General features: G+C 40.0%; 2 protein-coding genes across 2 annotated transcripts in view; both read left to right on the top strand.

The window, feature by feature from the left end:
• Window positions 1-1,237, top strand: part of mvb12a (multivesicular body subunit 12A) — a 6,922-nt gene extending 5,685 nt beyond the window's left edge. The window contains exons 9-10 of the mRNA XM_029435251.1: window positions 41-106; window positions 210-1,237. Coding sequence (XP_029291111.1) covers window positions 41-106; window positions 210-296 — 153 coding nt within the window. The 3' untranslated portion in view covers window positions 297-1,237. The remainder of the gene's footprint in view (window positions 1-40; window positions 107-209) is intronic.
• Window positions 1,238-2,753: 1,516 nt separating this feature from the next.
• Window positions 2,754-12,052, top strand: LOC115015251 (transcription factor AP-4-like). Its single transcript, XM_029442435.1, has 7 exons — window positions 2,754-3,127; window positions 5,447-5,612; window positions 5,773-5,871; window positions 6,485-6,655; window positions 8,276-8,422; window positions 8,531-8,701; window positions 9,090-12,052. Exons 1-7 carry the CDS (start codon window positions 3,039-3,041, stop codon window positions 9,243-9,245), a joined length of 999 nt encoding a protein of 332 aa, XP_029298295.1. The 5' UTR covers window positions 2,754-3,038; the 3' UTR covers window positions 9,246-12,052.
• Window positions 12,053-12,655: the final 603 nt, after the last annotated feature.

The following is a 12,655-nucleotide window of genomic DNA, read 5'->3' as shown; positions in this document are numbered from 1 at the left end:
ACATGTCTTTCTCTTTGCCATATCTCTCTCTCTCTCTTAGGCACTTCAACTGAACTCTCAACTAAACAACATTCGTATAAAGTCTCTCCAAGATATTGAAAACGAGGTAGGGTCACAGCTGACACTCGGTTTCAGTCCTGTGACTCTTCAATTAAGAACATGAACTTGTCCCGCCAAAGAATATACTCACTTTGTTTTGTTTCTTTCAGTATAACTACACTTTTGCGGTGGAGGAATCTGCGGCCAAGAGGATCAGACCATCGGTGCCAACAGGAGGCGCCCCTTCAGCTCAGTGATATTTAAACTTTGACAAAGCAACAATATCGTTGCAGCATTTAGAAGGATGATCACGCCTACATGTGCATATTAGGCTTCAAGTGGCGATTATTTATCATAACGGTTAATTACAAGGTTATCGTAAGGGCTTCTACATGAAACTGACATTCATACTTCAGAGAGTTTGGCTGTAATGCCGCACATTCGTTTTTATTTTTCTATCATGTTCTTACGCCATTACCACCCTGAAGGCTTCCAAAGTTGTATTTGCCAAAGAAAAGTCCAGTTTGAATGGAGCCTACCTTCATTATGTTGTCTCAACATGTCTTTTAGACTGTTACAGGGTGAACGTTTTATTGAATCTACAAATCTGTAGAGCATCTGCTGTCTGGGACTACTCATCTGAAGCACGAAGCCCAACTTTTACATGCTCCATTTCAAAATTAGACTAATGGTATGCACACAAAAAAAGCTTTGTTATATCACAAAGACGCACTTGCCACGGAGGGTGTGTTGCTCTGTTGTTACCTGATATCCTTGAGTGCTCCGCGTCTTTAATTGTTTTAAATCATTAAGAATTGCTTAAGCAGAGCTGTAATGTTGAGCATTGGTGGATGAACTTTGCTGCAGACTAGATACACTAACCTATCTAAATGTAGGATGAAGTGTATTTCTTGTACTACTACAGGTTTGTATTATTCCCCCCAAAAAATAATATATCCTATCTTAAGGTCATGGAGGAAGGTAGTATTTTTAGCTCTTTGTGTCAGTCATACTTAAATAAGATATGTGGGGAAAAAGGGCAGAGAATCTGTTCGTTGTTTTATATATTAAGAGGAATAAGGACCAAATATTTATCTTTGTCGTTGTACAATATATAAAGTTATGTTTTGTTGTTTTTATGGTCTGTAAAACAAACTTTTTAATGCATGGGAAAAAAATAAAAACCTAAGAAACACTACTTCAGGTGTTGTTTACATACAGTACTTTGCATTTAAGAGACATTTGATTCTTGGATTCAAATCAGTCTCTGAGGTGTCTTTTACATCACATTACATTACAGGTCATTTAGCAGACGCTCTTATCCAGAGCGACTTACAGTGAACTAAGTACAGGGACAGTCTCCCTGGAGCAACTCAGGGTTAAGTACCTTGCTCAGGGGTACAATGGTGGCACCAGGTATTGAACTCACAGCCAAGTCTTGCTGATTTAACACTCAAATTAGTATATAAAATGTGATTATAATTAGTTTGGCATTACTGGTTGATTCTCTTCTTTCACAAAAACACTGTTTTACTATTTGTTTTGTAAATTCAGGGTCAACTACTGAAAATTATGATTTTATTCTCAATTCTGGATCCATTCTTTTCATCATTTCCATTATATCCAAAATGTAACCTTTTATTCCACCCGCAGGTTGTTATGCATCTATAACATATTTACTCCTGCAGTTCTGCATGTTTACAGTTTGTTGCCATATTTTACATGTGCATGAGGCATTCTGCTTTTCTATTTAATATAAGTTGGAAACAACTGTTATGGTGCATTACTGCCACCTGCTGGACTATGCTGTGTATAAATTACCGTTTACATCAGTCTCACTGCAGAGTAAACTTTTACCTGTCAGATGAAATCTTCATGTTTGGTAAATCGTTTATTTTTCCGTTTACAATTTCTCTATTTTTTTGAATGACAATATATCACACGTTACCAAACTCCAAAGTGATGCCAAAAAAGGTTGTTTTGACGAACACTACTAGTGATTTAAAAAAATAAGACCAAACAAAAAACAGGAAATGAGTGACTCAACATGTGCTGTATCCACAAAATAGTGTTGTGTTGCCTAATATATATTGTGGTCATTTAACTAAGTTATTAATCTATTATATTATAGTATTACTTACAGAAAGATATTTCATTTGATTGATGTTTTGATGCCTTTGTCTGATATATAAAGTGCATTTTATATTATGGTCAAAAAGACAAAGTAATGTAGCCATCATAAGGGAGATAGAGTAACACATATGATATATAAATATCCTTTTAATTGGTTATAATTATATTACTTAAAACCAAATAGTGTTATGCTGTACTTCAGGAAGTCCCTATAATGTACATCTGTAATTTAAGTGAACTGTGTAGATAACTATAACTATAACAAACAATTTCTGCAAAATGTGTCACGTGCCACATCCACCATGCATAATGTTATCTTAGTCCACTACTGTCTGTTAGTTCTGATACTTGTGCTATTACACAGATATTTGTGTTCACTGCACAGTTTTTATTTTCCGTATGAGGGTTTGATTTGCAGCACTGCAGTCACACACTGACTCTCTTTATACATCCACGCTCTCTTGATGGTCTGTTTGTTCTGCTTTCCGGAAAACGGGCTCTGATTCCAACCAGCTGTTTCCCGCCTCACACAGATCAGCTGCACACACACACACAGTAGGCGGAGGCAGCAGACACACACACAGACACACGTAGTAGGCGGAGGCAAGAAGCCACACACACACATTGGAGGGAACCCCATCAGCTGTGGGAAGCAACACAGCTTGAACTTACTTTTATTTTTCTAAGTCTATTCTTCAGATTGGAAGATTTTGAAGCGGTGTTTTAGATATGCGCCATTGAGCAGTACAGAGAGAGCTCTGTGCTAAAAACGTACATCATTATATTTTAACAAGGACCGCAGTGGAGGAAGAAGAAGAAGGAAAAAAAAACAGAACACACGGACCACAGAAGGTGGCTTTGAAAGCATGGAATATTTCATGATGCCGACAGACAAGATACCATCCTTACAGCATTTCAAGAAGACGGAGAAGGATGTTATTGGAGGTCTCTGCAGGTGTGTAGCTAGCTATTTTTTTGTTGATACGAAACTGCTTGCCCAAATCATTCCTCGTGTCGCTGTAGTGTGTATGCTTGTGTGATGCAGCCTGACTTCAGATAGCATGCTAAGTGTTAGCTTCGCTGCGATGTATTGCCAGCAGGAGCATGGTTGTAGAAATTAGCAGCTTGTTGGTCAGCTGCTGCCATTGGCGGCGAGGATATATACGATATTCTTAACTGATGTTATTACATTGGTTGGCCTGATTACATGTTATAACATAAAGAGCATGTTTGCAGTCATTCAGCTCAGAAATATGTAAATCACCGCCATGAAATCGATACATTTGCTTCCCGTTGAACACCAACCACGTGGTAGTTAACGTGTTCCCCGCTGCTTCGCTGCTATACACCAAATCACATGTTTGTAACGACAGTTTCTTACACACTTTACTGTTCTCACAGAGTTTCTTGTATTTATCATTAATGTATACTTGAATTTGGGGTTCGGCGACACTATGTGCGTAGTTAAATAATGCTCCGCGCAGCAGCCATGTCGTGTGCTAAACTTAGCTTAGCGAACTACTTAGCAATCACAACGCACTCGCTTTCTAACCGCGTTGTGTTATACGGACTCAATTTTACGCGTATGCACGAGCTTGTTTAACCGAAACATGTCGTCGTATAAGTAGAAGGGCGGCCATATATCTGCACCTTTTAACAGCAGACCAAGCACGAGCTGCTAGCTTGGTGCTAACGGTAGAAAGCATTGTTCTCCATGATGCCAGGGGGCCTGCTGCTGCTGCTGGCGGAGTCACATTTCATGCTGCTGCTGTCCAGGCTGCCAGACGCGCCCTCCGGCGGCCATGTTGGAGGTCCGCAGCTACGGCTGGCAACAGCTGATTTCATCTCTAAACTTTAAAAACCCTACACGTTTTAACTGCATTGAATATATGGGGTTGTTTTTTGTGTCAACAACCAATAGTACATATGTGTGCCTATGTTGCAGGAGGAGAAGTGTAGTATGAATATAATAGGATATATTTAGGTTACTTGGTGATGATGGACTGATGTTCACATTTACAGTTTACTACTTTTCTTCTTCTTTTCGTTAATTGTTTCACCACACTTCACATATGGTGTGTACGTTTGTAAGCCACAACTTCCCATCAATATATTCCTTTTGAACATCTCCAATAAAGCACGTGTACAATAAATAACCTTTTGAGGTCAAATCGATTTAATCCTACTAGACTAAATTAAGCCTTTAATGTTGCTTATGCTCCTCAGTTTGCCTTAGATTAATTATAAGGGGTTTAACCACTAAATGACGATATATTTTAAAGGGCTTTTCAAAATGAGATAAAACTGAGGCACAAAATTAAGCAATTTAAGAACTCAGAACTTGTGTTCCGAGTTGATGGTATTGTCCCGTAAACACACAGTTACAATCGACTAAACTCGGCTCTGAACATTAGAGTATGGGTGCACACTCATAAAAACAGAGACTTGTGCGCTTCTGTCCTCTCTCTGTCCTCTTCGGGTTTGTTGTCTTCTTGGCATCATCATCCTCTTTATGCCTAATGGTTCGTGTATTTCTCCCCCTGAGTAAACATGACAGAAGGTTTTACCACCATAACATCCAACCTCGTGGGGTGATGTGTGAGGGGGCACTGAGTTCATCCAAACTCAAAGATCTCCAGGCAGCTAGACTGAGGAATGCAGTGAGGTCGAGACTAAAGCCTGGTAAAGGTTTACGGCGTCAGTGTCAGAGATCAGCTCATTGCTAATTATGTTATTGCTGTTTGTTTATTTGACCAAGAAGCGCAGCCTCTTTTCAGAGAAGTGTGTTGTTCAGATTGTGCAAATAAAACCGCTTCAATTTCAATATTATGTCAACTTTTCATATAGCGGCATTGCCTGTGATGTTAACATAATTTGTAAGGAGAAGCTACTATTCTTTCACTTAGAACCGGAACAAGAAATGTTCAAATGTGCGTCCGAGAGGAGCCAATGCCAAGGATATGAAATGATCGCCCCCCAAATGCGAGTAAATTGTTGGAATTGGCAGGCAAAATAGTCACTCCATCTGCCACAACGGAAAGACATGTTTAGTAAGGTTAGCGTATGATTGAATAGAGAAATCTTTCAAATAAAAAATAGAAAGACATCACCAGACAACATAAATGAAGGTATTTGAGAGTAAAATTGAAGACTGAATGATGTTATCCCTACATGTAAGCACATCGACTTTAAAAGCAGCAGATAACATTTCTGAGTGGCAGACCCGTATGGACAGAAAAATTACCGTCTCCCTCCTTCAATCTTGCTCCCTCAGCCTGGCCAACATCCCCCTCAGTCCAGAGACGGCCCAGGACCAAGAGAGACGAATTCGGCGTGAGATTGCCAACAGCAACGAACGCCGGCGCATGCAGAGCATCAACGCGGGCTTCCAGTCCCTCAAAACACTCCTGCCCCACACAGACGGAGAGAAACTCAGCAAGGTGCAGAAAACGTGCAAACAGTGACACTTTGTGATCATGACACAGTATGATGAAGCTTTCAACAATTGGAACATATACGACAGAACATTATTGTGTGAAAGTTATGTTATTTGTCCATGCACTGTTCTCGTATTGACTTTTTATGGTTCGTCCCTGCCAGGCGGCCATCTTGCAGCAGACATCGGACTACATATTTGCCTTGGAGCAGGAAAAGACGACGCTCCTGGCACAGAACAACCAGCTAAAACGCTTCATCCAGGTAACATACCGTGCCATTGTTTTTCATCTTGTATACTTTGTATTACTGCTAACAGTCTACCACCTCAAGCTGTATGGATGTTCAGTCCGCCATATATTTCCCCTCATTCAAGTCAAGTATAGAAACAGTTTGAAAAGACTTCAAACTTCATCGCTCTTACATTCTAATGTATTCTTGGATTACGTGTGTGTTGATATATAATGTAGGGTTTATTAAATGTCTCTGTGATTATTGCAAAATATGCAAGTATTATTCAGACAAACTTTAATTTCATATTTGGACAGCTTGCAAATGTGGGCAAAGACAGTGTAGTACTTTCTCAATCTGTACGCAGCCATGTGAAAAGTACGTGCTTACCTATTTTATTTGTTTACCATTCTGTTGTTTCACCTGGCGCTTTGTTTTCTTGCCAAACCGGCCATTTGTTCAAATGGCTGCTTGTGCCATTTGTTCGCGAGCAGCATGTGTCGTTTGAAATAGAGTGGAAACCCCTCAGATTCTGTGCAGACAGACTGTGTTGGTTGGGTTTTGGAACATACTTAGTTTAAATATATAATATTTAATTTAATGTCTGTTTTACATTTAACCTTACATGGCCTCCGTGTCACTCCAGGAGTTCAGCGGCTCATCACCCAAGAGGAGGCGAGCAGAGGAGAAAGATGAAGGGATTGGGTCTCCAGACACGCTGGAGGAGGAGAAGGTCGAGGAGGTGAGGAGGGAGATGTTGGAGCTGCGACAGCAACTGGACAAAGAACGCTCGGCTCGCATGCAGCTGGAAGAACAGGTAAGACGAAAGCTTTTACCCGATCTTTACTCTGTTTGATTTCTCTCGAGAAGATCTAAACATTTGGGGATCCCCGGTAGCTTACCCGGTAGAGCAGACAGACATTTAACTCTAATCTATTCTACACTTCTGATATTTACATATTTTGGACTAGCTTATTCTGTGTGCCACACAAACGTACATAGATTGATCTACCATGATTATAATTAATTCTTTGACTGCGTTCCACACTTGACAACATTACGTTGAGATTGTTTAAAAAACGTCACCAATATTACTAACATTAGAGAAATAAAGTACTTTACAGGGCGTTCATCTACATTTACAAATTGCTTCATCGGGAAAAACATAAATATACAGTTATATACAGAGGACAAGTGTACTAATACAGAGGATACAAATGGTGTGGTGTGTGGAGGAAAAACAAGTATCTTGAAGACTATTCTATATGTCACGGGGAGCCAGTGAAGAGATGCGAGGATAGGTGTGATGTGGGCTCTACGAGTGGAGTTAGTTAGGGTTTAACATTGGGGTTGGGACCGATGAGAAGTTCCTGGTTGTGTCTAAGTTTAGATGAAGGAAGTTAAGTGACATCTATTTCTTGAAGGGAACTAATATTACCTTTTTATAGTTCTGTTTAAAGTAAATCTTCGTGTTGTCAGCGTATCAGTGGTGCGAGATGCAGTTGAACTGACTAAGAAGTTTGTCTAGAGGTAACATGTTTAGGGAGAAAAGGATGGGGCCATGGATTGAACCCTGAGGAACTCCGCAGAGTAAAAGGGGCAGATGAGGACACAAATTGTCTATGACGACCTCAAACTGCCTATTTTACAGAGAGATACCAACCCACAACCAAGTAGGACCAGGATAGAACGTTTGCCATTGTCAGCCCCCGTGAGGATGTCGTTTGTCACTCTTAGTGGACAAGAGAAGTCACAGCTTCAGGCTATGAAATGTTTTTGTCACAGTTACCAAAACACACAGACCAATTAGTCAATTGTACAAGCCAATTCAACTTCTTATCAGTGTCCTCTGAAGTGTGGAAACCAGGTCCTCTACATGATTATCAGTCACCTTAACAAAGTGGTGTTGACAGCCATTTCCTGATAAGCTCACATCCCGGATCTACCTGAACAGCAGGTTAAGACAATGGGCAATAAACATGTGGTGAAGACAAACAGAAACTTTAACCTGGTAGTGAAAGAGAAAAGTAAACAGTGTGGTAAATGCAGGGTTGAGTTCAAATTGATCTGCGCAGTAATTCAGCATTTTAGTTTAATGACTTTTAATAGAACACAGTACAGTAGAAAAGCTAATAGTGCATATAATATCTCTCAACCAAACTAATACGACCGGGACCATTCTACTTTTGTTACCATGCACTGCTGGTATTATTCAACTTAGCTTACTGTTTATTGTGAATTATGCAGGTTGGCATTCACATTGCTATAATTTCTGTAAAAATAATTATAGTAATTTATTTTTGATGTTTAGTATTTATTTATGCAATTATTTAAGACCTTGGATATGTTTTGAGTTGCCCTTTTTAAATGTGTGCTGTTGTTGTTTGGCATTGATCTTAATGTAATTAACCTGTGTACTGTGCGTGTTTGTGTTCAGGTGCGATCTCTGAACACCCAGCTGCAGCCGGACCGCCTGAAGGTGATCACTCAGCAGGTGGAGGAGGAGCAGGCACTCATCCAGAGCCAGACGCTGCTACGGCTGCAGCAGATCCAAGCGGCTGACAGACAACCACACAGTCCACAGGTCAGACACGCGAGGTTGTCTGGCCCTTTAAATTTCGTCATGCGGGGCTTAACAGTTCCAGTGAATACACACAGTCTCAAGTGAAGTAATATTTTGTCTGTCCTCCAGGTGCCGGCTCCTCCCACTCCCCCCGCCCCGACCCACCACCCCACAGTCATCGTTCCGGCCCCAACACTAACCCAGCACCCCCACCATCACGTCACCGTGGTGACCATGAGCTCGTCTGTCCAGACCAGCACGGTTTCTACGTCCAGACAGAACCTGGACACCATTGTGCAGGTAGGACTTTGTTTCGAGTAATCCTAGTTCTAATTTACCATTTCAGAGTGAAAGTATTTGTTTTCAACCAAACTGCTTCGACACACTGGGGGCGTTTATTACGCGAGACATCGATATATTTCTGATTTTTCTTTTATCAACCAATCACGTTGTACGTCAAATTTACACTGTAAAGTAGTAGTTATGAGTTGAGCCTATACTTTAATACTCTTTTCAACCATTTCTTCCATTCTTACCTTTCACAATAAAAGCCCATGACACTGCGTAACTGTCAACCAGAGAGAATTCCAATTCGCTCCGAGCATTATGCTAAAGGTTTTCTTAGTGATGAGACTTGAGATAGAATATTTGCTTCAGCCTTCAGTGTTTTTTTCCCCTCTGCTTTCAGGCCATCCAGCACATTGAACGCGCTCAGGAGAGGAGAGCGAGCGCCGAGGAGGAGCAGAGACGAGCCGTCATTGTTAGCCCCGCCCACATCGCCATGGACACCGCCTGCTCGGACACAGACACCGACACAGAGGGCGAGGACTGCTCGATGAACTGATCCACCCTATGAACTCTCATACACACACAAACACTTAAAAATACCTACTCACTGTAAGATTCCCTCCAGGAGCTCGACTACTTAAAAAAAAAAATTCCTTTCTTTGGCATTATACAAACTCCTAAATCCAGTGGTTAAGCTCTGTGTCAGTCTTGTACTGTAAAATCTCTGAAGATTGAAAACATAGGATGGTCAGCGTGCAGAGGAGGCCCTGTGGGATTTCTAAAAGGCTGTTTTTCGATGTCAGAGCCGGTCTGTGGCTCGTTGAAACCTTGAGGGTCTCCTTGTGTAAAAAGCTATCAGCATCAGTCCGTCCTTCACGTGTGTTTATGTGTGCTACGTACAGTCGCAGTGTCACAGTTTACTGTTGTCACTGGCACGCTGACACTATTATTTGTGCTACAAATTGATGGCGCTAGTACAGTGGAGAGTTGAATGTAAAAACACAATAAGCAAGCAGCTCTAAATTCTGAAAAGGGATATGGAGTTGCAATTATTTCTTCCCCAGTCTTAGTTAGTTTGTTTTTATTTGTTTCCTGGTTGGCTAGGTGATATTCTAGTGCCAGTGGCCACAACACCCAACTTAAAACTACAACAGAAGGCATTTCTAAATTAAAAAGTTCAAATTCAAACTTAATTGCAAAGTTAATTTGAGGATAAATGTTGAATGAAATTATGTCTGAATTTACTTGAAAAGGTTGTGTTTTTGATATCTAAATAAGCCCTTAAAAAATAAGCTGTTGAACAATTTATATTGATCGTCTTTTGGTTTTTATGTTTTTCATGTTTTTGTTAACTTTTTGTTTCTGTCAGGGTTACTGAATGTTGAAGGTGAACATTTTGTTTTATTGAGATTAACAACATAAAATTGGAGGCGTGTCAGGTTTTCACAGAGAACCGGAGGCCTTGAGATGAATTCTGAAAGTCCGATTTAAATGTGATTTTAAATTTTGAGCCACCCGAAGTCAGCCCAATCATTTCTTATCTACCGGTGGTGGTTGTTGCACCCCTGACTTAAAAAAGGAGGTTTCAAAAAAAAAAAAAAAAGAGAAAAGAACCAAATGTTGGTTCATTGATGGAAAAACAAAGAGCATTTTAGTGGCTGGTGATAATTTTCACGCTAACTGACTCGAAATGCGTCCTTGCATACGAAAGTATGGAACATTTGGCTGATGTGAAAATCTGAAACAGATTGACTTGATTCACATGCTCTGTTTGCATGAAGGCTTCCGGTTTTCCTCCAAAGACTTCCTCTTATCTTCTGGTCTTGGTTTGTTGATTTCAGTGACTATGCACTAGTTTTTCGGTATTTATGCAATTCCATCTTCAGTACGTTTGTTGGTGTCATTTATACATGAGGTGAAGTTATCTATGCACCGTTGATAGGTGTGTACATTACACCTACAGTATACAGTATGTATGAAACTTAACATGCTTGTATCAAAGAATGTAGTCTCTACTTGCAAGGTGCTCTTAGTCAACCTGGTGCTCTGCTGACCAGCAGCGAGCCGAGGCCCAAACCCGTCGTGTAACTTCACAAGTTAATCACGTTTATTACGTGTATGAATCTTTAGGGAAATGATATGCGGCATTTCCACATCTTAGAATTTCTTAGTAGAGAGTAGTGGAGCGGGGAGGAGTTGTGTCTGGTTAGAAATGACAGCGGCGTTTGTGTGATCCCATTGTGACATTTGCTCACATAAATGGACAATAACATCACAATATAGGCAGGTTGCTTCGTACAGAACTCTAACCCAAAAAGCTTAATTTTGGTAAAGAATGAGAATTTAAGATTGGCAGCGTTAGTTTGAAAACTAAGCGTACTGATAGTTGTACGTATTCAGGTGCCACAAAGAGTGCAAACCTAATGAAAAGCTGAACAGAAATGCAGATCTCTCCACAAATCCCTGTCTCTCATTGCCTCTGAAGTGCACCACGTCTGTCCACCTCATGTTACGTTGCTTATGTTTCTCTGGAATTTGACTGGAAATCCCTGCTCCGAGCCTCCCTCCTGTCATACTCAATTTGATACGCTGACTTGATGCTGTAAACATTCCTTTTATTTGGATTTGTATCTGTCTTTTGATCTCTTATGTTCTGTTGCCAATTGAATGCATGTTACTAATTGCTGTTTTCTCTTGTCTAAAACAGGCTTTTTGTTTTTTGACCTTTTTGTTTTTCATAAACACATGACTGGTGGATTCAGCGTGAAAATGTCTTGTGTGAGATTTTCAGACACTATTCACTGACTGACATCAGTTTTATTCCTGGTTAGAGTAGCTGGTATTTCTCATGCCCAACATGGGAAATTCTCTTATTTTGTTTGTGAAACTTTGTTTAAGGGTTTGGTGTTTTACTGACCTGGTGAGCCACAGGCTGAGTTTAGGCTGAGGCTTGTGATTGGTCAGTTGCTCACTTTCCCCCAAATGTTTCTGTACATTGTGTTGCAGCACTGCTGTCTTGGTGGATTTTGAGATATTTTATATGAAGCACTTGCTGTTCTGTACTGCCTGAATCAATGATGAGGAAGACTTTTGTTTTGCCATTTATTTCTTTGTAAAGTCTTTGCTGTGACACAACTCAACGGCTGTTTATTGTGCTCTGCTTTTTCTGTCTATTCTGTCTTTCTTGTCCGGTTTTCCATATTTGGTGACAAGCATTTTTTATATTTTTGTGATTTTTGTTTTTGTTATTTTTCCCATCAGTCCAGGTCGATGAGAAGCTGTTATATTTTGTTTATAAAAAACTTAGGTAAACAGGCCTTTGTAAAGATGAAAAAAAATAAAATTTGTACTTTTTTTACTACACCCCTCTGCTTCCTCTGTCTTTTTGCAAATATGCAAGATATAAACCTTTTGTCCACCAGGATGCGACATTGAGCGACTCATTTGGCAGCAGACAGAAGTTGCTCTGCAGTTCACATTTGTGATAAACACAAGTGGTACACAGGCCTCATTTTAATCTCCTTTTAGGATAAATACAGTTGCAGGTGATCTTCAGCTGTGAAAAACGTGAACATTTCAAATAAGAAAACACCATTTCTGTTGTTGAATGTTGGTGTCGAAAGCAATGAATACAGTACTGGATGATATTGGAAGTTAAAAGCTGCATATATATATATATATTTATATATTTATATATATATATATATATATATATATATATATATATATATATATATATATATATATATAATTATAGCTCATTAAATTCAACAACTTTAACACAATACGTGATAAAACTACAAGACTACAGCATTGTCGGCAAGTTTCTTCCTGCTTCTCAACATTCATGACGGGGCCAGGCAGCTGCTCTGACACACAATGGCTGATATAGCTGCAGTTTCTAAACGCAACCTCCACTGGCATGCCCTCTGACCTTCAGCCAGAGCAGTATATATAGCTGGGGAG

Source organism: Cottoperca gobio, chromosome 1, assembly GCF_900634415.1.
Source record: "Cottoperca gobio chromosome 1, fCotGob3.1, whole genome shotgun sequence".
In the NCBI taxonomy this organism is placed as follows: domain Eukaryota; kingdom Metazoa; phylum Chordata; class Actinopteri; order Perciformes; family Bovichtidae; genus Cottoperca; species Cottoperca gobio.
The sequence above is the reverse complement of the archived record's forward strand: the minus strand, read 5'-3'. Positions and strand labels throughout refer to the sequence as shown.

Coding starts and splice junctions, on each gene's coding strand:
- LOC115015251 (XM_029442435.1), top strand. CDS start 3,039: ATGGAATATTTCATGATGCCGACAGACAAGATACCATCCTTACAGCAT. Junction 3,128..5,446: donor GTTATTGGAGGTCTCTGCAG/GTGTGTAGCTAG, acceptor TTGCTCCCTCAG/CCTGGCCAACATCCCCCTCA. Junction 5,613..5,772: donor ACGGAGAGAAACTCAGCAAG/GTGCAGAAAACG, acceptor CGTCCCTGCCAG/GCGGCCATCTTGCAGCAGAC.